The sequence below is a fragment of the Epinephelus lanceolatus genome, chromosome 17, assembly GCF_041903045.1.
Source record: "Epinephelus lanceolatus isolate andai-2023 chromosome 17, ASM4190304v1, whole genome shotgun sequence".
NCBI classification, from domain to species: Eukaryota; Metazoa; Chordata; class Actinopteri; order Perciformes; family Serranidae; genus Epinephelus; species Epinephelus lanceolatus.
The window spans coordinates 20,723,461-20,749,995 of NC_135750.1; the positions used below are offsets into that span (position 1 = coordinate 20,723,461).

The window sequence follows — 26,535 nt, forward strand, 5'->3', positions numbered from 1 at the left end:
GGACAAAACAAGACATTTGAGAACGTCATCTTGGGCTTTTGGAAACACCGATCGAAATTTTACACCATTTCTGGCACTTCATAGTCCAAACAACTATTTGATTAATTCAGAAAATAATAGACAGATCAGGCTAATAAACAATGGAAAAAAATGTTGGTTGCAGCCCTATTAAGAATAAGATATTACGCATAGTAAGATTCATAATGTGGGTGCGTGTAAAAATGAAAGCAGATGACAAACAGTAAAAATGTTAATTACCCTTTTAGTGTTTAGTTGGACTAGTCATCCATCTTTGAAGAAGCATAAAGTGTTTTTTTTACTAATTTGATCAGAGCTAATTGGGCAAACTGTCATTTTGTGTGACTAGAAATTAAGCAAAGATCAGTCATACCTTCAGATAGCATGCAAATACATAAAATGACATCCATGAGTTTGTCTGATTACAGAACAATTCCTTTGAAACTGAGGCACAGTGTTTTATTCACCCAGGCAGTGTTAAGTTGCACACTTTGGGTTTTATTCCTGAGGGTTTTGTGAAAGTTAAGTTCCCTGCCAAAGAATACCTTAGGTGCAAGAAGTGTTAAGTACTAGGTAGTTTATCTCATTTGTGCAGTCGTTTGTCTTCACTGACCTACGGACAAACTTGGAGGTGATCTTGCTGATGATCCCAGTGGATGTGCCCCTGCGTTGCTGAGCGAGAGCCCCTGTGTCGTGGGACAATGTGGGCGAAGCCGGGGGGCCGTTGTAGGTGGCACTGCGTCGGTCTCTGAGCTGAGCTCCATGGAAAGTGCTGCGACTGGTGGTACCACGAGGGAAACGGTTCTTCTCTGGGGTGCTAATACTGTGTGCAGACGGAGAGGTGGAGGGACCCCGTGGAGAGGAGCTGCAGTGTAAACATGACAGGAGAAATCACTACATGTGTCAAAAGACTCTGTGGATCAACATGCCTGCTGTACATGTGCTGCAATTTAACTCACACTATCAGTGTCACTATCTTTGCCACAAATACACTTTCACAGAAAAAATACACAGTCATGATGGCCACAGTTATTATAGATGGCCAGGCGATGATCAGGCTGCTCACCTGGCTTTCAGCTCTGTGTTGTCGTCAATGGGGGGCAGTGTGCTCTTTGAAGGATGCCCTGATGATGACATGGACTTGGTGTGGCGAGGTCGTGTGGAGCTCATTGCAGTCGATGGGGTGCTCCCTGACACCTCGGTTAAACTAGGGGCCAAGAATTAATTTATTTCACCAAAACATGGTCATTTGTACAATATCACGTGTTACAGAATTAGACAGAAACATGGCCTGGACGAGACTGAAAAAAGGCTGTGTGTCTGTTTGTTTACCTGCTGTCTTTGCCATTGGGAATAGCTGAATAGCGGTCAGTAGAGGATCGTTCACACACATACGTGTTCCTGCGAGTCATTGATCCATTGGTCTGTTTGTTGGAAAGAGAGACAACATGTTAAAGCTTGTAAGACTGAGTATTGGTGACACCCGGTTACCTAAGAAGTGAAAAAATAATGAGGCAAAAAACCTTTGAACTGTTTACTTTCCCTTAAATATCTTTTTTTTTCTTTACATGGTGGACATTTTTGAGCAATTGTTTCCTCACCCCCACAACACTTGTAGTTTTCTTCCTCTCCTGCACTCCCAGTGGTGAAGCAGGTACATCTCCTTTCGAGGTGCTGAGCTCCAGCCGGCGCGCTCCGTCCCACTCCTCCCTGTGGTCACTTTCCACACTCAGGGCCTGGCCGCGCTTCGTGTACGACACCGCCGGGGGCACAGATGGACCAACTATAAGAGACGCACACATGGGAAGATACTTTTAAAATTTCCCCCAAACATATCACTTTTTCTACAGCTCCAATATCAGGGATCATCAGACGACAAGGAACAAACAAGGACAGGGCCTTCGTTACGACAGCGTCAAGCAAAGCCACTCAAAGCCAAGATTTAGACATCATCCAATCAAATACAACACTCACCAACACATTGTTTAATAAGTCATACATTTATAGAAGCCAAGGTGAGCAGGTACAAAGCAAAGCTGTTCCCTCCTCATGCTTCGAGGTGCTGTTCCACAGGGAGCTGCAGAAAGGCAGCCAGCCAGCAGATGGCGCCAGACACGATGGCCCCACACGACATAGGAGGAAGCTGCTACACAACGAGTGCAGTGTTGAGGTTGAGTCACTGATTTGTACATTTAAATAGACTGATTATGTAAATAAATTTTAAGCAAATATATATATTAATGTAGGTTTGATGTGTTCCTCTTTCTAACATCACAAAAATGTTCTTTATCTATTGTTCCAAAGATGAAAACTTAGCTTTTCTAAAGCTCTATTAGCCTTATTCAGCTATTTAAAAGCACCTGTAGAGTTTCTTAGTGCTGTAGTGCCTTGTTTAGAGGCACATCAGCAGGGCGGATACCGGTATGTGATCACTGGCCAATCCTCAGTGACTAAGAGCAACTTCCCCCTACACAGCACGCAGCCAGCAGCACTCTCAGAGCTGGGAAGGATGAGGTTACTTTACTTGGCTTCTCTACGACACCACCACCACCACCACCATCATCATCCCCACCATGATCACTGTAGCGGCGCTGCTTCTGATTGGCCGAGATGCTGCGTGTGACCTTGGGATGGGCAGGAGAGATGCTGGAGCTATTGTTGATGTCACTGGTCGGTCGCTGTCGCTGGCCCAGGATGCTGTTGGTCAGAGGTTCGCTCCCCTCAAACTGGAACACAGAGAGAGTAGAGGGGATATGGTCACATGACTTAAAGGGATAATCCACCCCCCTCAAATGACCATTTGTATATCAATGACTCAACCCGTGTTGCTTTGAATTTGTGAAGAAAACTGTTTTTTTCACATATGTCCGGGGTGAACGAAGAATCAAAAACAACCATTTTACCTCACTGCTAGTCTACCACTGCCTGGATCAGTAGTTTGTTTGTGTTACCGTGTGACTTTGGTGAATCTGATGTCACAGTGGGCACATTGTGAGTTTACCTGCTCTGCTGCCTGTGATTTCCTGTGCTGTGGATTACCACATCGCGTGGCTGCACATTCTGCCTTTATGTATGCGCCGCAGCATCTGCTCATCATCACCACCGGCTCCTCGACTCCTCGCCAGTTTCGACCCACCTATAGTCAGCTCTTCACAGTACTGCTGCTCATTACCGAACTGTTTGCTGTTTGTGTGCGTCCAGCGGACATCAGAGACTTTCCCGCTCCGTGCTTGAGCTCCTGTCCAGGAAGCCTCAGGCCTAGGATTTAATCTTGCTTGCAGTTTCATCTGCCTGTTTGTTCTGTGTGTTTCAAGTGGTTTCATTAGAGCCTATTACAAACTGTCCTTGTGTTTGTGGTGCTACTATTGGGTTCTTACCATACCCATGACATCTGAACTAACCCTTTAACAAAACCAAAGTCACACACAAACTAACTGATTGAGGCAGAGGTAGACCAGCAGCTCCCGTGTTCAGTGAGGTAAAATTACGGTTTCTGTCAATGGAGCCTGGCTTTAAAGAGAGCATGGTTATGCTTCACAAGATCAGTTCCCTGTTGGAAAGGGCCGTCTGTTTGGGAAGTACTGAGCGTACAACTGGATAAATGAGCCTTGGATTATGCTGCAAAAATTGCATGGGAGTTTGTATCATTTTGCTCTTGTTAAACACAAACCCCTTTTACTTTCTTTCACCAAAAATTTTCTTCATTCATCCAAGGCATGCAAGAAAAACAAAGCTTTCTTCCCGTATTCAACACAACACATGGTGAGTAACTGACATACAAATGGTCATTTGGAGGGCAAAGTAGTCATTTAATGCATTAAGTACTGGCGATGATGTCAAGATGATGCATGTCAAAAAACAAACTGACCTCCGGAGCTTTTCTGCCCAGCAGCAGGTAGGTGGCCATGACATCATCGTACTTCTGGCTCTGTAGAGACTCTGTGATCTCATCTTTAGGGAAGCCCATCGTCACCATGAGCTCTGATGGTGGACAGATGTGAATCACAGAGTCAGCGTACTAGACATGACATAAATAGTGACATCAAGACACACACACACTCAGACATGTTTAGTGAGGTCACTCTCGGGGAAACTATATAGACTTACATGCATTTCATGGAGACTCAACCTAACCATAACCCCAACCACTGACCCAAAAATCAGCATTTTCAGAAATGGGGACACGGCCTTCGTCCCCAATTGGACAAGCCATCCCTGATGAATTGGTCTTGAGTCTAGTATGTGTCCCCGAAGGTAACTTAAGTCATACCCATACACACACACATACACACAGACACTGAGACACACCTATCCTGGATGAATCATTGAAGTCTGCCTCCGGCTCGATGTAAGGTTTTAGCTCCTCCTCCTCGTGACCCACATTCATCCAATGGTCTTTCATGATTTGCTAACAAAGAAACAAGACAATGTGAGCTCATGTATGTTCAGTACAATTAGTTAACTGCAGTTTCAGATAATTAATTGTGACTCACATCTGTTATATATTTAATATGACAGTTAGGAGGAGGGCAGTTATGAAATCAGCTGGGGCTGAACAACAGTGTGATCAATTGTTATTATTGGTGGAGAAATCTTTACTATTGAACTTCTGCCTGGTTCTGAGAGCAGGGCTGGTATTGACTCTGGACAGACTGGGGGTCAGTTGAACTGACAACTGTATATTTGCAAAGGAGAAACAAGCCGACACCATCCCTGATTCATGGACGAAGGGAAAGAACAGCGAGTAAGGACTCTGTTGAATTAATATAGTTTTATTTCTTACAGTGCTTCAACAAACTCTTTAATTTACCTTTATTATTTCTAAATGCTCTAATCAAAGAATTATGTAAGACCACTCTTTGATCTCAGATGAATAATGTTTCCAAATTCCCATCTGACAGTCTGTAAAGTGAAGTGTTCTGTTGCTTGATAATTAACAGCAGCAGCAATTATATGCTTTCAGATGACGCACAACAATCGTGCTCCAAATCATTAGGACTGTCTGTTCAGCTGCTGTGCAAAACACTTTTGAATGGAGAGCCAATAACTGTGGAGACGCAACAATGCAAATGGCAGTTAATACCTCCAAACTGCCTCGTTTGACGGGGTTGAGCACGAGTAGTTTCTTCAGCAGGTTTTCACAGTCTGTGGACATGTAGAAGGGAATACGGTACTTTCCCCGCAGGACCCTCTCCCTCAGCTCCTACACTCCAAATCAACAGACAGAGAGACGGACATAAAATGAGAAATCAGCAACAAAAACTGGCAAATAAAAAGCAGCATTATTTGATTTAAAGGTCCAGTGTGTATGATTTATAGGGATATATTGGCAGAAATGGAATATAATATAATAAGTATCTTTTCTTTAGTGTATAATCAGCTGAAAATAAGATTCGCAGCATTTTCATTACCTTAGAATGAGCCATTTATATCTACATAGTAAGCAGGTTCTCGTCTACAGAGATGGCCTGTAGCCCAGAATGGACAAACCAAACACTGGCTCTAGATAGGGCCGTTCACGTTTTTGCATCGGCCACAGTAGTTAGCAGCCCCTCCGCGATGAAAGCGTCAGAAAAACACTAATCACTGCGTTGTTCTGTGTTTCAAACAGTTTAAATTACCACATCCATTTGTTTAGTCGAGGAAGAGACTTCTGTGGATAATTAGGCTCCTGGTAAAAACCTCCTGAACATGTGGATCTTAAGATATCAGAGAAAAAAGGTGAGCACAGATTAGCATGTGCTGGGCTATTGACTCATCTCCAGTGTGCCAAACAGCGAAGGAGAAACACTGATTTGTAACAGTGTTTTTACCAGTTTAAATCAACCAAGCCCCTCTGTTTTGAGAGGAAGAGACCTCTGTGGATAATTAGGCTCCAGGTAAAAACCTCCTGAACAATTAAAACTGAAGGAATCCAAACTGGGAGAAGTTTCAGCTGGTTGCAACCTGCAATTCTCACCACTAGATGCCACTAAATTCCCCTAGCTCTTACACACCAGACCTTAAAGCTGTTGTTGTGTTGGCAGTTACCTATTTACTCATCTAGCAGACATGGTGCAATATTAGCATTCATTTCGACACGTTTTTTTCCCCCTGATAAACGTAGGTCCAGTTCTCATTCTTGTTTTTATCTGAGTTTGTCTCTATTAACTCCTGAGGGAGCTGCTAAATGATTCATTACATTCACTCTTCACTAGCTAGACACTGCCTTCTCTGTCTGACGCTTAATGCTTACAGCGTACAGTGGGTTTATTTTATCAGAAATAAAAACAGCAGCCTGCTGTGGCTGAAAACAAAAGGCTGTGGGGCATAAAACTAAAGCGATGTTCTGAAAGACACTTAAAATGCTCTCTGTGGGTTCACCACCACGACCAACCGCTTTCACATAAACCACAGTAATCAATTGTTAATATAAAAATATTAATTAGTGCAGCTTTAAAAAGGTTACAGATCACTGAGCTCGGCCATGAAAATGCATTAAAAATGTGTCGAACATTTCCTCTTTTCTCGGCCTGCTGGATTAACTGCAGCTGCAGCTTCAAAAAATATTCCAAAACTGCTGCATTATTAAAGCAGGGTGGATGAATCCCTATTACTCCAAACGATTGAGGAAATTCCACTCATAGTTTGGTTATTCGTGTAACCCTGTTTTGAGGTGACACAAGTAAACATCCCAACTCTGCTGGAATAATCTGCGTTCATAGACTTATGAGAGGCATAGATAGATGGAAGATACCAGGCTGTAGCACTTCATTTTGCACTTTATATTTACTGTGGCCTTTGGTGGCTATGCGAAGAATACTCAAACAGAATAATTCATATATTTTGATTAATAAAAAATGTCTCAGAGAATTTATCATTACTTTTACTACTGTGACTTCTGATTCTTCCTCGCTTGCTACAGAGGCAGCTGCGTCCTGTCATATTCTTATTTTGGAGGACATATTTAAGGTGTCAACATGTTTCACATGAGCTAAGCAGTACTAGGTGTTATCAGATTATGTCTTTAGGCATAAATCTTCTTTCTGAACAACCCAAAAGCCTTTTGTGGTGTTGCACGTTGTTGTACACACACAGTTATTGTGTGAAGAATGAAAAAAAAGAGAGCTCAGAAGAGAAATTCAAACCCAGCCTACTTTCACACGTTTGCACACCTTGCTCTGTAAAGTGGTCGTGAGTGTCAGGTTGTCTGTCGGGATGGTTTAAGACAGTGTTATGGTACAATGACACAAGTCTTTTGTTTAAAAAATACACTCTAAGACCAATGCTGCAGTTTGTTGTGTGCTAATGTGGTAGCAGTTTAGTATGTGTGACATGGTGCCGAAAGTTCCTATAGAAATAACCTCTCCATTTCCAAACACAGTGCATCTATTGTCAGACCGAGCACATCCACATTGTCAAAGTTGTAACAGTGAACTCTGACCTGGATTGAAATCACATTAAAACAGGAAATGCATGCTTGAATTTGTCTGTCACACTGGCCTCAATGGGAGTGAATGAGAAACGGAGTGAATATTTGCAGGACGGAGGTGAAATGTAACCACACCTTTAGATGATTCAACAACCACTTCATTTAAAGCATAGTGAGCTCTTAATCGATTTGTGCTCGCAAAAGGTGAAAAGCAATGATGTGCTAACTGCTTTGATCATGGCAACAATTAAAGCTAAAACTTTGTATGACCTTTGTAAAGCAGTATACTCTTCAGTTCACATAAACATAGCCAGCGATACGTCCTAGAACCAGAGCAACTGCATACCTTTAGATTCTGTCCATCGAAGGGCAGTGATCCGCTGACCAGTGTGTAGAGGATGACCCCGAGGCTCCAGACATCCACCTCTGGTCCGTCGTACTTCTTTCCCTGGAACAGTTCAGGGGCAGCATACGGCGGGGAGCCACAGAAAGTGTCCAGCTTGCTGCCCACAGTGAACTCGTTACTGAAGCCAAAGTCAGCGATCTTGATGTTCATATCTGCGTCTAACAACAGGTTCTCCGCCTGAGGTGGGGAGAGATGGAGCAAATCACCATCAGCACTGACAGAACATGATGGATTAAGGAGGGTTTTCCCAAGATATACATGCCAGATATGGATACTACAGAAGAAATCAGATATCAGAGAGGTTGAGAGTTTAGATCCTCACCTTTAGATCCCTGTGTACTATCCTCCTCTGGTGACAATACTGAACGGCAGACACAATCTGAAATACAAACACACACGTCGTAAGACACCACATGTATATCAAATATTAAGAAAGATTTTTCTATTATCATTTACAAATACAAACAAAAATACTTCATATCCTATACAGGCAACCCATTAAGCAGTTCTGAAGAGCACAGCAAGCAAACTAGCAAGCAAGCAAGCAAGCAGTAGTACACAAAAATAAATAAAATAAAACAAAAAGAACAACCAAAAAGAAAAAATAATATAAAATATATAAACACAAACAAAATAAAATGACCCATCCATTAACAAACAAAAAACAAAAACAAATTAATATCAAAGAAAAACATAAAACAAATAGACAAAATGGGTATCTATTTAAATTAATAAAATAATTAAAGTGACAGGTTTAAGAATGTATGAAAAATGTATAAAAGACATACAAAAATACTGTCACAAAGAGCACAATAATGCTGAAACTAACAATTATTTTCATTATCTGGAGATTATTTTCTTTATTGAAAACGGTGGAAAAGTGGCCATTTAGAGTCCACATGATGTCTTCGTCTATGCACCAGCAATTTATCTGTATGTGAAAACCAACCTGGCAATAAACCAGATTCTGATTCTGATTCAATTCACTTGTTTTGTCTGACAAAAAGTCCAAAATCCAAATTCAATTCACAGTTATATAGGACAAATTAAAGCAGCAAACTCTCTCATTTGAGAAGCTGAAACCAGAGAATATTTGACTTTTATAAAAGTATTACTGAAACAGAGTGCCCCAGGGATGAGGTTTTTCTGGAGGCTAATGCAAAGTTAGCATTACCCTGGTACCCTCGTCAAAAAGAATATGGGATATTTCCATTGGTATTTGGATTACTGCAAAAAATAAACTTTGTTGGGGCGCCATCTAGCTCACATGGTAGAGCAGGCGCCTCATGTACAAAAGTCTACGTCCTTGTTGCAGCGGCCGCAGGTTTGATTCCAATCTATGGGCACCCCTTTCCTGCATGTCATCCCCCCTCTCATTGCACATGTCCTATCCAATAAAGGCAAAGAGCCCCAAAAAATATCTCTAAAAAAAAGAAAGAAAATAACCTCTGTGACAAACAAACATTTATGACACATACACATTTTTGTTGCACAAGTTAATTTTCACAAATAAACACCACTTTTATAATTTTTGAGGCTTCAATGCAATCACTACATGCAAAAAGCTAATGTTAGGCTATAAACAAACTACACTACAGTCACATGACTTAACATTGCTACTACAACAAGGCTGTAAAGCTGTGTTCAGCATGATGACAGTCTGTAGTCTCATTTAGCCACTTGTTAGCAACCGCTTTTTTAAGACCCACGAAAGCTTCAAAATTCACGAGTGGGGATTTTACTGACATGTTTATGTCGTACAAAAACGCGTGAAAATCTCTTAAGCTTGTATGAACCACAGACTTTATTTCAGGCATCTAACCAAAAACCCATTGGCTTTCAGACGAAGGAACCGGGAGTGCTAAAATGCTAACTCATTTCTAGGTTTTAGTGCTCATTCCTGACGCGCTCTAGTGCTGTGCAAGGTTTCACCCTATATAGTTTATCTCAAACTGTGGGCCAATAAACAAACAGGAGTGCTTTCATGCTTTCAAGGAAATATAATTTACTTTGGCTAACCTGTGCTAACATCCTCATTATTGTAAAAATGTAATTGCTTTGTAGGAGAACAGGGGGCGGGACATTTTCTGCATCCACAACAAAAAATATTTGTGCATCACTGTATTATTGTAATCTTCATCTGAGGTTTATGATGATGCATTTTTCATTCAAGTTCATTTTTCAGGCCCAAATGTCTCATACCAAAGTCACTGCAATCCTGTGACACACAGTAAACAGTTGCTATGACAGTTGACAGTTGAAATTCACCAACATATGCCCGAATAGCATCAATCAAATAGCAAACACACTGTTCTTTGACAGCTGCCGCCCACCTGCCTGCTCTCAGCCACACACACACGCACCTTCCTGAATGTTGATCTCTCTGTACTGTGGCGCACACGCAGACAAACAAGCTGCCCACACTGTGTCACACACAGTTCCTCTGAGTCATCTAAGACCATCAATGAGGGATTTTAAATGTGAACAGCGTGGACGTCAAAGAACTGGTCTAATTCTGCTCATTTCCAGGGTGAAAGTAAGCATGACAGAGGCTGCTGAATTCATGAGCTGCAGCAGGTACACAGATGCCTTATTGCATTTGTAGCACCACTAGGTGTCAGAGCAGCATCTGTAAGGAAGTTGTTCTCAACCCCCTCTGCTCTCTCAGGCCAAGCTATCTGCGCTCAATCTTTTCTCTGCAGTCGGTGACGAAGCTTGATCTTGGTGCATGCAGTCTTCCCTCTGAAAACAGTAAATGGAATGACGACAGAGGTGCGATACTGATGACTCACCTGTCTGAACTTGGCCCTGGCCTCCTTCTCCTTCATTCTGCCATGAGCCACTAGATAGTCAAATACTTCTCCTGGAGTAGAGAGAGGAAAAATACATTAATCTCATTCTATATCACCTTTATATCACATCTAGAGTACCATGATCATGTAGTCACTCACGCTGTGAGTTAATTAAGATAAAAGCATTCAAATGGCATGTTTGCACTTGAAATGTTAACAGATTTATGAATGAATATTACATTAGAGGCAGCTATCAACTAATATTGTATGGTATATGGTTTGTTGTTACTGTAGAACTGATTTGTGGAAAAATCAAGCAGGAATACACTCAAAAATAAATCAAATGTCACATGTTTAGTGCATTAATGCTCCACTCACCCCCACTGGCGTACTCCATCACCAAATAAAGTGTCTTCTCGGTCTCAATCACCTCAAACAATTTCACTGCAGGAAAAAAAATCAGCTTTTTAGAAAAGACTCGTCTTACAAATGGAAGTTATAGGTGTTAAATGAATTTACCGGTCTCGTTAAGTCTGTCTTCAGCCTTTAAAGGTTCAGTGTGCAGAATTTAGAGGGCATATGTTGGCAGAAATATAAAAAGCATGTTTTCTTAAATGTATTATCACCTGAAAATAGGAAACATTTTTTCTTTAGCTTAGAATGAGCCATACATATAGAGCAGGTCCTTATCCTCGTCCACCCTGTTCCTATAGTAGCCAAGAACAGACAAACTTTTGTTGACCATTAAAATTTTTGAAACAGTTTTTCACATCCTTTTGAGACGTTTGACCAAGAATCAGTGAAGAAAATGTGGCGGCGGGACACAGCTGCAACAAGCCGGAGAAATGGGGTGCACAGAATCATTTCATAACTCTGATAGCAACTTTCAACAGGTCAGATAGTAATATTCAGGTGGATGATGATGACGAGGAGGAGGATGTGGACTGCACACAGAATGTGGAAGACAGAGACGGAGGATTGCTTCTCCCCTTCATGCAGCAGCGGTGCCAAATGAAAGACAGGGAGGGAGTGGTCACAGTCAGATAGGTAATTTTGTCACGTATTGCGAATTTTCTCAACAATAAAACGCTTCCGAATCTGCGTGCAAGGTTTCTGTGCGTAACATTTTTTTTCAGTGGATTAAAAAAATACATCTGTAAAAAACAGACTCGGTGTGCAAAGGCCTTTACGGTGATAGTTAGCAGGCCCTCCGTGATGAGCAATGTTGGAAAACCACCGATTATTTTTACGTAAAACTGCTTTATTCAGTGTTTTTATTTGTTTTAATCACACAGTCTGTTTATGTTGGAGAGGTGGAGACCTCTGTGGATAAACTGGCTCCCGCTAAAAACGTCCTGAGCAAGGAACACTGAAGAAATTCTAACCATGAGGAATTTTAGCTGGTTGCAAGCTGCAATCGTCACCACTAGATGCTATTTAATCCCCCTAATTCTTACACACTGCTCATTTAAGTACCACAGTATTGGAAAATTTGGAATGCTTATTTTGAAAATACAAATGGGAATCACAGCATCCCATTCCAAAATATATAAATACATTAATTAACTTAATAATGGAGTAGCAGAAATACAAATACATTTCAAAAGAATGGTATTTCTTCGATGTAGCTTATACTGGTTAAGCTTGCTTCTGGGTGTTGGTTTAATTGGTAATACTAATCCAATTTAAGTGGGAATATCATCGTTAAGCTGTCATCAAGCTGCTGCAGGCTCCTGTTTGAACTTACCTATATTCGGATGATTCAGTATCTTCATTATTCGGACTTCCCTGAAGAGCTGTTAAGACACAGAAGGGACATTTAATGCATCCAAAAACACATCAATTGACATTACATGCAGTGACCCTGAGTGCTTGCTCTGTCTCTGCTGGGGAAAGCACTGTTAGAGAATATTATTAAGCACTGCTTAGGGAGCTGAGTGAAGGGAACTGAGCCACAATAAACTCCAAAGCACCTAAGTGTGACAACATGAGAGGAGCTGAGGATCATGGGACTTCTCTGCTGTGTGAAGCAATATGACTGATGCAGCGACAACGTTGCACTAAACCCTGCCCTACACAGATTAGGACCAGAATTATAACTACGCTGACAAACTGCAGTCCAGCCGGCTGGCCATCTAAACACACAGTCATCCACTGCAGAGTCGACACAGCATAGTATTATGATATTTTTGTGTGGCAATGTCATATCATCACATAGTGCCATGTATGGATTTTTTTTATTATCTAAATTATTAATATTACAAATACAAATTAAACTTCATCAATTGCATTTTCAGTCCACTAGATACATTTTACCGCGGCAAAAAAAATGGCTGAGGTGAGATGAACAGACTGAAAACTTTATCTTACTAGATAAAAAGATGTTAAAAAAGTTTCCCTTCGGGGACAAAATTTACAGTTGAAAAAAGATAATACATCTCAATATATCGCAGTGCATTTTACTGCAATACTCAGCATATTGCAACATATTTTAAATAGTAATAGTATGGTATTGTGATAACGTCGTATCATGGATCCTCTGGTGATTCCTACCCCTCATACAGATCCCCGCAAAAGACACACCATGATCATTTTAGTATATTTTTCAGTGGGAATGAGAATAATGATGTAAGACTTATCATTCTTGCTAAGATCGTAAATCATATCGCAGTTGCAATATCAGTAAAAATAATCACAATCTGATTATTTTTTCAGAAAAGCAGCAAAATCATATTGATGCTTTAGTCCTGCTGTTCCAGAGAACAAAGCAGAATTTGAGCTCCCTTACAAGATTTATTATGATAAGACTCTGTCCTGCAGATGGGAAAAGTTTCTACCCAGTCTTCTGACAAACCCCTAAAAGGAAAATCACATCCTCCACTCTATTTTCTCAAAGCAGCATGTATAACAGCTGAGTGCGGAGTCAGAAAGGAGACAACTCAGAGTTATAATCATTTAAAACTGTGTCTCCTCACTCTCTGTGCCGCTGTTTATGTCAGACGAGCTCATGCAGCCACTTAGAGGTGCTGTTGAATCATTTACATTCTGCTGATTCCCAGTCATGCTGAGACTGTGTCTGAGTGTTAAATTTCAACACTCGCTCGACTGGGATTCAGCATCGACTGCTACCTGAGACCCAACACAGATTTTGCTGTTTGCTGACCACTTTGATTATTAAGCAAAAAGCTCCTGAGCGATGCTGCTTTGATCTCCTGCCTGTGTCAAAACGAGAACACTGACTTTACATGTCGTTATCGAACATGTCAAATTAAAAAAAATGAGAATGGACGCTGTGGTGGTGTGTATGCATGTGTATATGCCTGTGTGTGCGTGCAGCTTTTCTAATGGCCTTTTAGGTCTTACATAAGTGCTGGGATAGTCTATGTTTCTAGGTCATCAAACACAGCCATTATACCAGTGTGAGCAGGCCCGACTCTGTGGGACCTCTCAGCTACAGTCTGGTTCAACAACATGCAGGTACTCCCTCTCACTCTCACTCTAATTCTTTTCTCTGTCTCTACTTGCTCTTCTGCCTCTCTTTTTCTTTCCTTCTGACACCTCTCATCTCATTAGACCCCGCACACACACACACACAGTGTACAGCCAGCTGCTGCAGAGGGCCTAAAAAAGAGGGCTTCTATATTTTTCTTATTGTCAAAACATCCCAGAAAAAGACAAGAGCACGAAAACAAAGATTTTTTTTCCTACTAACAAGTATTGTCTGAGTGGCCAAAGCCTGATTTAGCTTATTCTTCAGTGCCATAGAGCTCCGTTGTAGTCCTAACACAATTAGAAACAGTGAGCCACGCTGTTGCACTGGCTGATATCTGCCTTCATACAATGAACATGGGCACTGTAGTTTATTTTGAATTTCTGACTCCCACATACACTGTCCAACTGCTGTAAGTACTCACTCTCCAGAGCACCAAATGTGTACTAATCTGCAGCTGAACAACAAATGCTCTATTTACTCTTGTTTGAACAATGTTTGCTACAATCTACAGTGCCCAGCTTGTTTGGGCGCTTTTTCAATTTTGATTTACATGTCTGAGAGACATTAAATCGAAGTGCCACTGACAGAACTAACAATCAATATTTACTGAGAGATGGATTCACACATTGTTAGTTTTTATTCATTTATTTTTTAATTCAAAGGACAGTTCACTCCAAAATAAAAAAAAAAACATGGTCTTCCTCCTGTACCTGTAGTGCTATTTATCAGTCTAGAGTGTTTTGGTATAAGTTGCTGAGTGTTGGAGATATCAGCCGTAGAAATGTCTGCTTTCTCAAAGTGCCAAAACCATTCATTTGAAAAACAGCAATGTCTCTTTCTAGAATTCATGAAGCGGTTACTCAAGATAATCCACAGACTGTGTTGTGAGCAGTTTCATGTAGGAACTATTTTCTTTCTACTGAACTACACCCCTCAACTGCATCACCACAAAGAAGGAAGTGTGCATCTACTGCTAGCTCACCTAGCAACACTGAGCTAGCTAATGAGCTAGCTAATGTTACAGCTATCCCAGCACTCATACTGTCACAAGCATGGGTCTCTTGTCCATGAGTAGATGTACGATTCCTTCTGCGTGGTGATACGGCTAGCGGGTGTAGTCCCTTAGAAAGAAATGAGTTCTTACATGAAACTGCTTACAACAAAGTCTGTGGATTATCTTGAGTAACTGCTTCAAAATTTCTGGAGAAAGACATTGCTGTTGAGTTTTTATAAAGTCTTGTGTTTGTTTGTTTGTCTGTCTGTCTGAAAAATATGTCTTTTGATTTTGGGGCAAACTGTCCCTTTAACCTTTATTAAACCAGGGAGTCTCTTGAGATGGAAATCTCTTTTCTAAGGGAGACCCGGCCAAAACAGCAAAGCAGTTACAGTTTCAAGAGAAATGAAACACGATAGACAGGAAATACAGTTATCAAATAAACAAAAAGAGTCTAACACCTGCTCAAATAAAGCAGCTACATTTCTTAGTTACATGGACTTTTAACATGGCTTTGATTTTTTCCAAGGGGACTAGATTATTAAGATGGTAGATAGTATGCTCTGCGGATTATTCAAAGTCCAGGGAACAAAGTAGGAGAATGCTTTTTATCACAGCTCAGTCCAAACCCTTGAAACCTGGTAAGAAAGCCACCTGGTGTAATGAAACTGAAGACTGCTGGAGGTCTGCATCAGGAGACATGAAGTACACATAAAATTTTGTCCGTAGACTTAGTGACAACCAGACTACCAATCATAAAGTGTACGATGATGAGTATGGGAACCAGAGCAGGTTTTGTGGTGTACAGAATCTAAAAGGTGGAGTGGACAAGAGGCAGCATGCATGTACACATCATCACAGTAGTCCAAAGCAGTTAATAGGTAGCCTGTTTTTCTTTTCCTGGCTAACAAGTTAAAACAAGCCTAACTTCAAAAATACAAGCCGATCATTAATTTCAACTTCTTCAAAAGAGGATTTTCACTATCATTTTTTGATGTCATCCAACCAAATACCTGAATACTAAACAACAGTTTGGGTCTTTTCATGGGATTTGTAAAAAATATAAACATTTGCCAGCCTTATCCTTTAAATGAGACTATATTATAAATGCATATAACCAAATGTTTGAAGAGGTTCCTCTATGTACAAACCAAATACTGTAAGAGTTTGAGGAAACAGACGTCAGTTGTGCACAACTTCCTCTCAATAAGACCATGCGGTTAATTTTAATAGTATATATAATACGCTGTACACACACTAACCATGAATAGTATATTATGAGGCACTATCATTGTATATTTATAGATTGAGAGTACAGTAGGCTATCACAGTAATTATTTCTACTCCTTTGACAGTGTCATGACTCTAATGTGTGGTGAGTTGTCTGTAGGGCCGTACTGAATGTACATGTATAACATTTAAAGCTTCTATTGAAGTTTCCAAATGAAGCTTTTAATGTCTGTTGTAGGGGTGGGCGATATATATCGTTAACGATAATATCGTCATTGTTGTTTTAACAATGTGCAAATTTACGTTATCGAGTATGCAAATGACTTCACAAAAACAACTGAAAACACACGTTGAAAGGTTGAAAACCCACACATTCACTGAACAAGAGTTACGTAACTTGCGTGCAGCAGCACGCCGCAGTACGCCTAGGTGGTCACATGATCTCTCACTGGCACCTTCCCGGCAGGTCAGCCTGCTGCTAAACAAACATTAGCGAGACAACATAGCAACACCGCTCACGGATGCTCCAGCAGCTTCAGAAGACATGGGTCAACTATAGTGATAGGTCCCAGCCTGTCAGGTTAAAGTTCGCAGTACCGGAAGACCGTCTACGGAGCTACCTAGCCTAGCCACAGTTAGCTGAACGAAGCGGCAACATGGCACAGTTTCAAGTCTCCCCACCGGAAAAGTTCACCTTCAAGGCTGAAGACTGGCCTAAATGGATTAAACGCTTCGACAGATTCTGCACTGCTTCTGGATTGGAGACCCAAGCAGAAGAGAATCGCAGGAATGTGATCTTTGAGAGAGTAAAGTTTAATCAGCGGCTTCAAGAAACAGGCGAGACGGCCGACAGTTTGATTACGGCGCTGCACTGCCTGGCGGTGCACTGCGGTTACGGGGCTCTACATGATGAGATGGTGAGGGACAGGCTTGTGGTGAGTCTGCGGGACAAACGCCTATCTGAACAGTTACAAATGGACCCGGAATTGACGCTACAAAAGGCCGTCACCAGAGTCAAACAGAGAGAGCAGGTAAAAAAGCAGCAAGAAATGTTAAGAACATTTTTCCATCAATATCATCCATGAGAAACAATTAATGAGCTATAACTCAGGCTGTTAAAAACACATATTTAAAAGAATATCGTCTAATTATCGTTATCTTCAAAATCCCCCAAAATATCGAGATATTATTTTTTGTCCATATCGCACACCCCTAGTCTGTCGCTATATTTATGACATCATCAACCTAAAAAAGAGAGGTTCCCTCGTCAAAAAGTCCATGGGATTTTTCCACTGGATTTTAGGTTATTGCTGACAATAATAACCCTGGAAATCCAGAGTTCCTCGCTAGAGCACAATTTGAATTTGCTCAGTGAGTCACTCTGGCAATCAATAACGATGCTCATTACCCATGCCGTTGGAGCCGAGCTGCACCAATCACATCGGTTTATCTGATATAAGCGGGCCAGAGGCGAGCTAAACAGATGACGACAGCGCTGCAACGACGAAGTCTGGAATCAGTCAGTAAACATTGCAAGATGGCTATGGATGAACACCAGTTGTTTGAAACGGCTTTGGCCGCTACAATGAACAAGCTAGACTTGGCTTTTTCTCTAAAAGAGGAACAGAAGACGGCGCTCAAATCTTTCCTTTGCAAGAAGGACGTTTTTGCTGTTTTGCCAACCGGATACAGCAAGAGTCTAATCTACCAGTTAGCTCCGCTGGTAGCTAAGCTCTGGATACGTCACCCTGTGTATTGTTCTGATTAGTCATAGTGTTATCCAATTGCATGCAGTGATATTTACAAATGCATGCTTGGTGCTGCCCCTTGAGTTGGGCCATTTTCATTACTCACGGCCAGTCCCCAAATCTTTCTAGATTTGGGTCTGGATTTCCAGGCTAGACAATAATCTCTGTGGTAAACAAATGTTTATGATACTTAGATGTTTTGTTCAGCAAGATAATCTTTACAAATGAACACTACTTTCATGATTATTGAAGCCTAAATGCAATCGGCAAAATTAAAAGCTAACATTAGCCTACCAAACAGACTGTAGCATGGCCTAATGTCACAATAACAAGACTATAAAGTCATGTTCAGCGTAGCTCAGTGTGATGATGTTCTGTAGTCTCATTTAGCCACCTGTTGGCAACCACCTTTTTAAGACATACAGAAGCCTCAAAGTTCAAAGGCATTTACTGATGTATTTTATGCCATAGAACAAAACATGAAAGTCTCTTAAGCTTGTGTTAAACAAAGGCCTTATTTCAGACATCTAACTAAAAACACATTCAGAAAACTCACTGACTCTGAGACGAGGGAAGCGTGAGTGGTAAAATGCAACCTCATTTTGAGGTTTTAAGACTCACTCTTGGGCACTCTATACCACCCTATTAAAATTCAGGTGCGTGCCTCCCTTTGTGTGTGGCAAGAGGGAGAGCAAACAGTCTTTCGATTGCAGTGAAAATGTTTTTTTCAAAGCCTAAATGGCAACAAATATATATTGAAGGAGAATTTTTTATTAGCAAAAAAAAATGTTGAGAATTTTGGAAATTATTACATAATATGTTTTTTTTTTCAATAAATTTTGACTTTTGAACTTTACAATACTCTGGAGTATCTGGCAAAGTTTGGATCACAAGTTGGAAACAATCAGCCACCCCTCAAACTACTACTACTACTACTACTCATAAAATTAGTATAGCTTAATCTTCATCTGCAATTGTACAGATATCAGGTTTAAATGCAATGTAGAAACATGAAGAAAAAAAGGCTCTGCAGCATTTGGATGTCAATCTAGAATTATAATGTCATTGTAAAGGAATCTTTTTACTATTCAGTACAGCCCTCTTTGTCTGCTGCAATTCCCATTTAGGATTAATAAAATAATCTGTTTTTTATATTTGACATTTCAAGGGAATGTGCCTGCATGCAGATTTCATAGATAGAATCTGTTATGGCACCGTGTTTTTGTCAACATAAGTCTTCAATTCCTGAGCGGCTCAGAATAGCGAGCTTCTCCTGTGTGGCAAACCCTGTTCCATATTCATCAGCTGCTACGTTGGCCTGAGAGGTTCCCCCATGGTAACAACATCAATTAGAGTGGAAACACAGTGACACAATAACCAGAAAATGTCCCGTAGTACACGAGAATCAACACAAAAGTCACAGCCTCAGATATGCATCCATACCCTCACGTGCTTTCACATATGACGAATCCGTCAAGACAGGACTTCTTTATTATTCTGAATGAGCGATGGACTGAAGAGTCACTGTTGTATCTCCATCTCTCATCTCTTCCTCTCTCTGCCTCTTCCCCTCTGTCTCTCTGTCTCTCTCTCTCTCTCCTGTTTGCGTCACTGCCCTAAAGCCCTTCACATGGGAAGCACGCGTGCAGCCACTTGGAAACAAAAATTAGAACAAATCTGAGAAGAGCGGTGGAAAACGACAACAACAAACAGCCCCGTCAATAAAAGCTCAATAGGGATGTAGCCACCATGGAGGCTGACAGAAGATAATGAGTTTGGGATATTTGATCCAGCCTGGTATTAATATCAATAATATCTACAGGCACACAGGGGAGCCACAGTGTGGCATAAAGCAATTTTTAAGGTGGTTCTTTAAGGTGAGCGAAAACTGAATATTTGAGCCAACTTCCTTTTAGGCGAAATGATTTACTTTCAAACCAAAATGAATCAAAATGGTCGATTCAGATGATGAATCGAAGCAGTGATTGATGAAAATGATTACAAGAATAGCAGCAAAAGCAAAATGTGTATCACAAACATGAAAACACACCGTTTCTAATGCGCCTGAATCTCAGTAGTCTGTGCCAGTGACCTACTTCCAGCCACCCAGGGGCACCCAGACTCCCAAACTAGCCTTAATTACAGCAGCGTCCCCATGCAGAAGGAGCAGAACAGCAGATATCAGACTGGGAACACTTACAGGAACTGGCTGGACTATTTCAGTCACAGCAGCACAGCTGCTCATTCAACATGGAGATTATTGATAGGACGAGAAGCCTGCAAGCCCTCATCCCTCTAATGAGTGTGTGTACGTGCATGTTTTCTTATGCACAGACAGTACTTCGAAACCGCGTATCAGTAAATAACCACTGCTTGCTGTTTGTCAAAGGGAGACAGTCAGGGACAGATAGACAAACACACATAGGGATCAAAAGTGTCACTGACATTCGGACAAACTGTCCTGTCCTGCCCTCAACTCCTGCTGAAAATAACCCCGCTGTCTCTATCTCCCTCTGCTCCTGCAAAGATGTCCCAACTCATTGTCATTATCCAAAACTTTACTTTTACCAAGAAGTCCATTTTGATTCTCTCAATCAAAGCCATGACTGCGCTGAAAACAAAACATACATCAATGAACATGTAAATTTATGTATATCTTAGCAGCCTCAACATTTGATTTGTGTCATGATTCACCTCGGACAACAGTGCTGTCTGTCCAATCACATTCCACTCATCTGAACAAGACCAAAGCTCCTGTAGCCCATGGGCTCCACAGCATTTCATTGGCTAATGCAGAGTGGCAGGCGAAAGACAGACATAAACAACAGCCATTAAGAGAGCTTGACCCCACAGTGGGCTCTTTGCAACTGGCAGAGAAAAAATACACAAACAGAGTCAGAGTATGTTGTTCTGACCGCCTTAAAACCCAGAAAACATCACACCGTCACACTCAGGTATGAGATAGTGAGACAGAGGGTGAGCGCTGTGGCTCTGAGCCACGTCGAAAAACAGAGATTTTAATTTTCAGAGAAGCTGCCAGTGTTTGTGTTGCCTCATTTACTCTCTTCACTCTCTGTGGCTTGTTTTGCGTCACAAACCAAACGGCTCTACCTTTTCCAAATGTGTATTGCATTTTAACAGCACAGGCTTTAATTTTGTCTGGAACAGCACATCTATCATGTTGGACTGGTCGATTATATAACCTTTAATATTTCATAGATGTTGTCATTGTTGAAGCGATGAAAACTCTTATTTACAGATTAGAAAGAGACAGAGAGTGATGGCATGGTGGGATGAGAGCAGTGTTTGCTCAGTAAGAGAGGGGATTAACGGTGAGGCCTATTTTAGGGCTAAAATGCCTCAAAACCCTGACAACGTCAACATCCCCGGCCACAGATGACATGTGATGCATTTCCTGTGGCGGATCCAAGGAGGTGCTTTGGAAGCTCATCTGACCTCATTTCCTGTTACACTGAAACCACCACAAAGTCACACCAAGGCAGAGAGCGCCACTGGGCCATAAAGGAACAAACCAGAGCTTCATTCTGGCCTCATGACTCACTCTGGGCTCTGTTAGCTTCTTTTCAAACCAAATAATCGAAGAGAAACACCAGACTGACAAAGATAAGATCAAGAGAATAAAAACAGAGATTTTAAGAAGGACTTTATCTCTTAGTCTCTGAAAGGTGGACCCAGCTCTAAATCCTACTCTGAGATAAGTTAGAGGATGTTTGCATGTCTGTATGAGTGAATTAATGGCTGCACACAGGTGGAGGAATGCATGCATGTGTTTGAAATGTCGCAAAATGTGACTGAAACACAGAAAAACAGAGGTTCCGCCAGCACGAGCTTTCTGCATAAACCAAAGGATCTCCTGCGTATGTCTGCATGTGTCATGCAGGCTTGTGTGTGTCTGTGTCTGTGTGTATAGGATCTGCCAGAGCGCTGGCTGTGCCTACAGTGCCAGATGGTGTGCCCACAGCCTGGCTCCTCTGAGACCATAAAAAGAGAGAGATCAGTGGCATTTTGACGGGCTGACATGAAAGAGTCGCCGCTAACAGTGAGTGGAGGAGTGATGTGGCCAGATCAGACCTCTGAAACCTTGCTCACCCACACCGACAAACAAACAGGATCGCAAATAAAAAACAGAAGTGTAGCTGACACTGAACTGTATGCATGGTTCAATTCTTCCCCAGGTTTAAACTCAGTATGAAATGCAGAGCAAGAGAAGGACACAAGGTCAGCTCAGACACCAGGTTTTCAGATGCACCAGAGGATCCTTCAACCTCTGCTCCTCATGCATGTAAAAAGCCTGAGTCACGGAACCAATAATTATGATCGTCTGCTGTTTATATCCATCTCGAGAAATAGCCTGCTCAGCTACACAGAATGGCGTTTTAACCACGAAAATAAAGACTGTGGTATGATCAATTTATTGTCCAAGAAACTGTGTTGTAGAACTACTATGCAATGTTATTATAGTTAACTAAAATTATAAACTAGATGTGAAAAAAAAAACATTTTAGTGAACTGAAAAAAATAGAAAATAAAAACTAACTAAAATAATTTTAGGTACTTACAAAACTAATTATAATAAAATATATAAAACTAGAAACTAAACTGTATTGAAAAGAAAAATTAAAAACAAAGTAAAAATAAAACAATTGAATAACTATAATAACTTTGCTACTGTGACTACTGTGTCATGGATGTGAAAGAGGGAAATATCCCTCCTGAGACAGAATTTGTGATGGATGTATTTTACATCTGTTCATTATTAAATCTTCTCACCACTTTCCCAGGGTGAGGTCACAATGGGAACAGAACAAGCAGAGCAGCCCATGACACCCTCAGGGAACGTAGTGAAATTCAGTCTAGACTTCTCAACATGAACAAAACAAGAAGCCAAAGCAAAAGCTCTGACGTCAGTGAGAGATGTTAACATCACTGGACAATAAATTTGAAAACAGTGCCAAGTAGGATGTTCCAATTAAAAAGGAGGATATTTATTATATTTAAAGATTTTTTTTAACGATTTTAATGTTTTGACGTTTATTGGAGGGTAAAATTATCCACAATGCTTCTGTAGATTCCTAAATCCGTTTGTTAAGGAGCTCTATATGACATTCAGAGTCTGATTCATGTTGTCTGCACACTAGGCTGTTGTCATAAACTGTTTGTACATTTTCCTACAAAAAGCAATGCACCAAAATTTGTACATATCCCACATATTTTGAAAGACTGTGATCATGAGGCCGATGCACTGAAGTAAGTAAGCAAGGGAGGAGTCCCGAGCGGCCTTAGAAAGAGGCAGGCTGGCGTGGTGGATGGGTCACAAAAACTCTGACTTTCCCTCAGGACTTTCCCGATGTGTGTTTGTAACTGTGAGACTCTTGAGTCATCTTAAAGTACGTCCTCACCATATTTCTTTGCCTACAAGTAACCACAGTAATTTTAATTGCCTAAACCTAACCTCCGTAACTTTACATTAATTACATCACCCTATCTTAAGGATGCTATTCCTGGGAGCGCTAATCGTAGGATATCATACAAACTGTTGTACCTGCATTTTCGTAGGATATCATTCAAACTGTTCTATGAGAATATATTGCTGCACATGGCCCTCAACAATGGATGTGGCAGAGATGGCTAGCAGCTAACAATGCTAACACGGGAGCAACACTATCAACAGTGTCGACAGAGCTAACAGGTGGGCGTTACACTTCTGCAACAATGGTGTAAGTTGGGACAGAGTTATCAGAAGTTTAGAGCTGTGGTGATTAGCAAGCCAGTGGGATACACACATGGACTCACATGCACTAACATGCGTATGTGGCCGGACCGTCTACCACAACAAAAAACAGAGAAGCTCACATTTTGACACAAGCGTGACTTCATTCTCTGCGCAGGATGTCATTACTTCACTATATTTTTACATAGCAAATAGTTGTTTGCTGATATATATTACTGCTCTGAATGTCATATACAGCTCCTATAATTTGGGCAGTGGTTTTAAATTCTTGTCCTCCTTTTTTAGTTTTTAATTCTAGCATTCCAATCTGAAACTCACTGCCATTAACTGCAAATATCTAGCCAGCCAGCAGCAAACGCAAGGGATGAGAAACCAGTAACTGACTTCACTTTTCCCAGGTATTATTCATCCAATCCAATATCACAAAAGTAACCAAGCAAAACTGCATTAACGCGGATGTTCCCTTTAATGCATCCATAGTAGAGCTTTCAAAAGGATAGCACAGGATGCTCTGAGTCAATGAGACAATCGATTCAATCCAGGAGACGACTGCTGCATTATAAGACCAGCTTCTGCACTGCAGATGGGACTCTACTCTATGGCAATATATAGCACAGAGCCGAGGACATTAAACTATACATAGAAGCACCATATGGACATAAACATGTGTATGCACTCAGGTACAGACACACAAACACACACTGAATTTGACACATGAATTCATGTGTACACACAGATAAAAACATCACTGTGCATCCATGCTGTTACATCAATAATAGCTCATCCCCCATGAAAAGCCATAAGACTTCTCCATATTGACACTCTCAGGTCTACTGCAGCTGACATCTGAAAGGCTTACTGAATAATTGATCAGAGAGATCTTGATTGGTCTACAATCTCACATGATACATCTGCCCTGCCCATCACCAGGCAGCGGACAACCCGACCCAACTGTGTGTAACCACTCATGACCTAGACGAGACCCAAGTCGGTGAAGTCATTTCATGTGCAGAATCTTAATGCCACACACACACACACACACACACACACACACACACAATGCCTCTAAATGTTCATTACTCCACTGTGCATGTGCAGATTAGAAACCACACAATAGGCTGTTTAACAAAAGAGCTCACACAATGAAATTTATCTCAGTCAGATTAGATGAGTACAGAACTCCGAGCTTGAAATTCTCTCGGCGTCTTTGCACTGATTGGCTAAAGAATTGCAGCCGGATCCCATTAAGATCCAAGACAGTTACAGATTTGCTCGTAGAAAACAATGTCGGGTGCAGAATCAGGCCAGAAATGCCCCGATAGTTTTGTTTTACAGAGCTACAAGTAGGATTGAAGGCAAGAACTAAATATGTCATTTGTCTCACATTAGCCTTCTCACAATTACACTCTGTTTGAGAAGCACAGACTTCATTTCCTCCAATAACACTCATTAAGTTCACTCCACTCATACCAGTGTGGGATGGCAGACATTTTGGGAAGCTAATTGTTGTTATTATTTTGTCATTAAGACTGCTCGCTGCAGCAATATTTTCTCACCCCAGTGGCTTGCAGAGCAATAGAGCACAAGAGGTCCATCAAGGCATCAGCTGCCATTTATGTAGGTGTGGTGGTTATAATGGTCCTTTATTACAGTCTAATGAGTCACCGCAGTGGTTGCTTAGCAATTTGTGCATTCCTTTGCAAAACACCAAAATTAAAAGAGTAGCTATGGTGAGAAACACAAGTACGTAAATAAGTAAGTAAGTAGAGTTTATTTAATACAACACCATTCACAGGGCAAGGTCACAAAAATAGCTTTACTGGAATGAAACTGTTACAAATAAGCCCATAAAAAGTGCAGATAACAAACAAAAGATAAGTAACAACAGACCTTTAAAACATACAAAAATATTAATACAGTTAATTTTTATGGGAACGTCCAGAAATGTCACATTATTTTAGGGCTGAGAGGGAAAACAAAGCCTTTGCTGGCATAATGAGGAATTGCTGTGTGGCTTGCTGCACGTAAAATAGTTAGAGGGTATTTTCCAACCTGAACTCTCTTATGTTTTTTGTCTAACTACTAATGGTAACAACATTTTTTTTTATACTGGTCCTGTATTAAGCAACAGTGCTGCTGCCAGCAGGGCCAGGCTACAATGCAAACACTTACAGCATGTTCGCACCGCCAATTTACATCCACTAAGTGTGTTTCTGCCACTGGCAGCCTCAGATTGTTATTATAAGTGTCTAACAAGATTATAGAAAGGATCCCTACAGAGATAGACCTTTTTATTAGAGAGTAAGATCATTTTTGTTTAACCAGAAACAGCCCCAAATTCATTATTCCCAAACCCACCAGACTCCCATTAAATAAACAGTAATTTTATCATCGTAAAACACACTCCATTCAAAGTAGAGAGAAACAAAAGAAAACTTACATAAACCATCTTGGTTCAACTTTCCACTGTTTTAACATTCCCCAACTCTGGTTTGGTTAAATAAACTCCTAATTCTCCCAGTTAGATGAGAAATTATGCTGGCTCTGTACGCACTAGAATTACTGTTTATTTAAAGGGAGTCTGGTGGAATTGGCGATGGTCATTTCCAGGCTGTTTCTGGTTGAACAAAAAGAATTTAACGCTGTATCCAAATAGTGTTTGATTGTTTTGCCACTGGTAGAAAAGTTGTG

At 41.0% G+C, this 26,535-nt stretch overlaps 1 protein-coding gene across 2 annotated transcripts in view; it reads right to left on the minus strand.

Moving 5' to 3' along the window:
• LOC117248036 (serine/threonine-protein kinase MARK1-like) overlaps positions 1 to 26,535 on the minus strand; it is a 41,757-nt gene that overhangs the window by 3,904 nt on the left and 11,318 nt on the right. The window contains exons 4-16 of one of the 2 annotated variants that reach the window (XM_033612755.2): positions 12,375 to 12,423; positions 11,006 to 11,071; positions 10,628 to 10,698; positions 8,158 to 8,214; positions 7,776 to 8,012; positions 5,102 to 5,221; positions 4,327 to 4,426; positions 3,887 to 3,999; positions 2,591 to 2,744; positions 1,620 to 1,801; positions 1,351 to 1,442; positions 1,085 to 1,225; positions 632 to 883 (exon numbers count right to left, since the gene is read on the minus strand). In XM_033612755.2, coding sequence (XP_033468646.1) covers positions 632 to 883; positions 1,085 to 1,225; positions 1,351 to 1,442; positions 1,620 to 1,801; positions 2,591 to 2,744; positions 3,887 to 3,999; positions 4,327 to 4,426; positions 5,102 to 5,221; positions 7,776 to 8,012; positions 8,158 to 8,214; positions 10,628 to 10,698; positions 11,006 to 11,071; positions 12,375 to 12,423 — 1,634 coding nt within the window. Of the gene's footprint in view, positions 1 to 631; positions 884 to 1,084; positions 1,226 to 1,350; positions 1,443 to 1,619; positions 1,802 to 2,542; positions 2,745 to 3,886; positions 4,000 to 4,326; positions 4,427 to 5,101; positions 5,222 to 7,775; positions 8,013 to 8,157; positions 8,215 to 10,627; positions 10,699 to 11,005; positions 11,072 to 12,374; positions 12,424 to 26,535 lie in introns of both variants that reach the window. The other variant, XM_033612754.2, reaches the window with a different exon arrangement.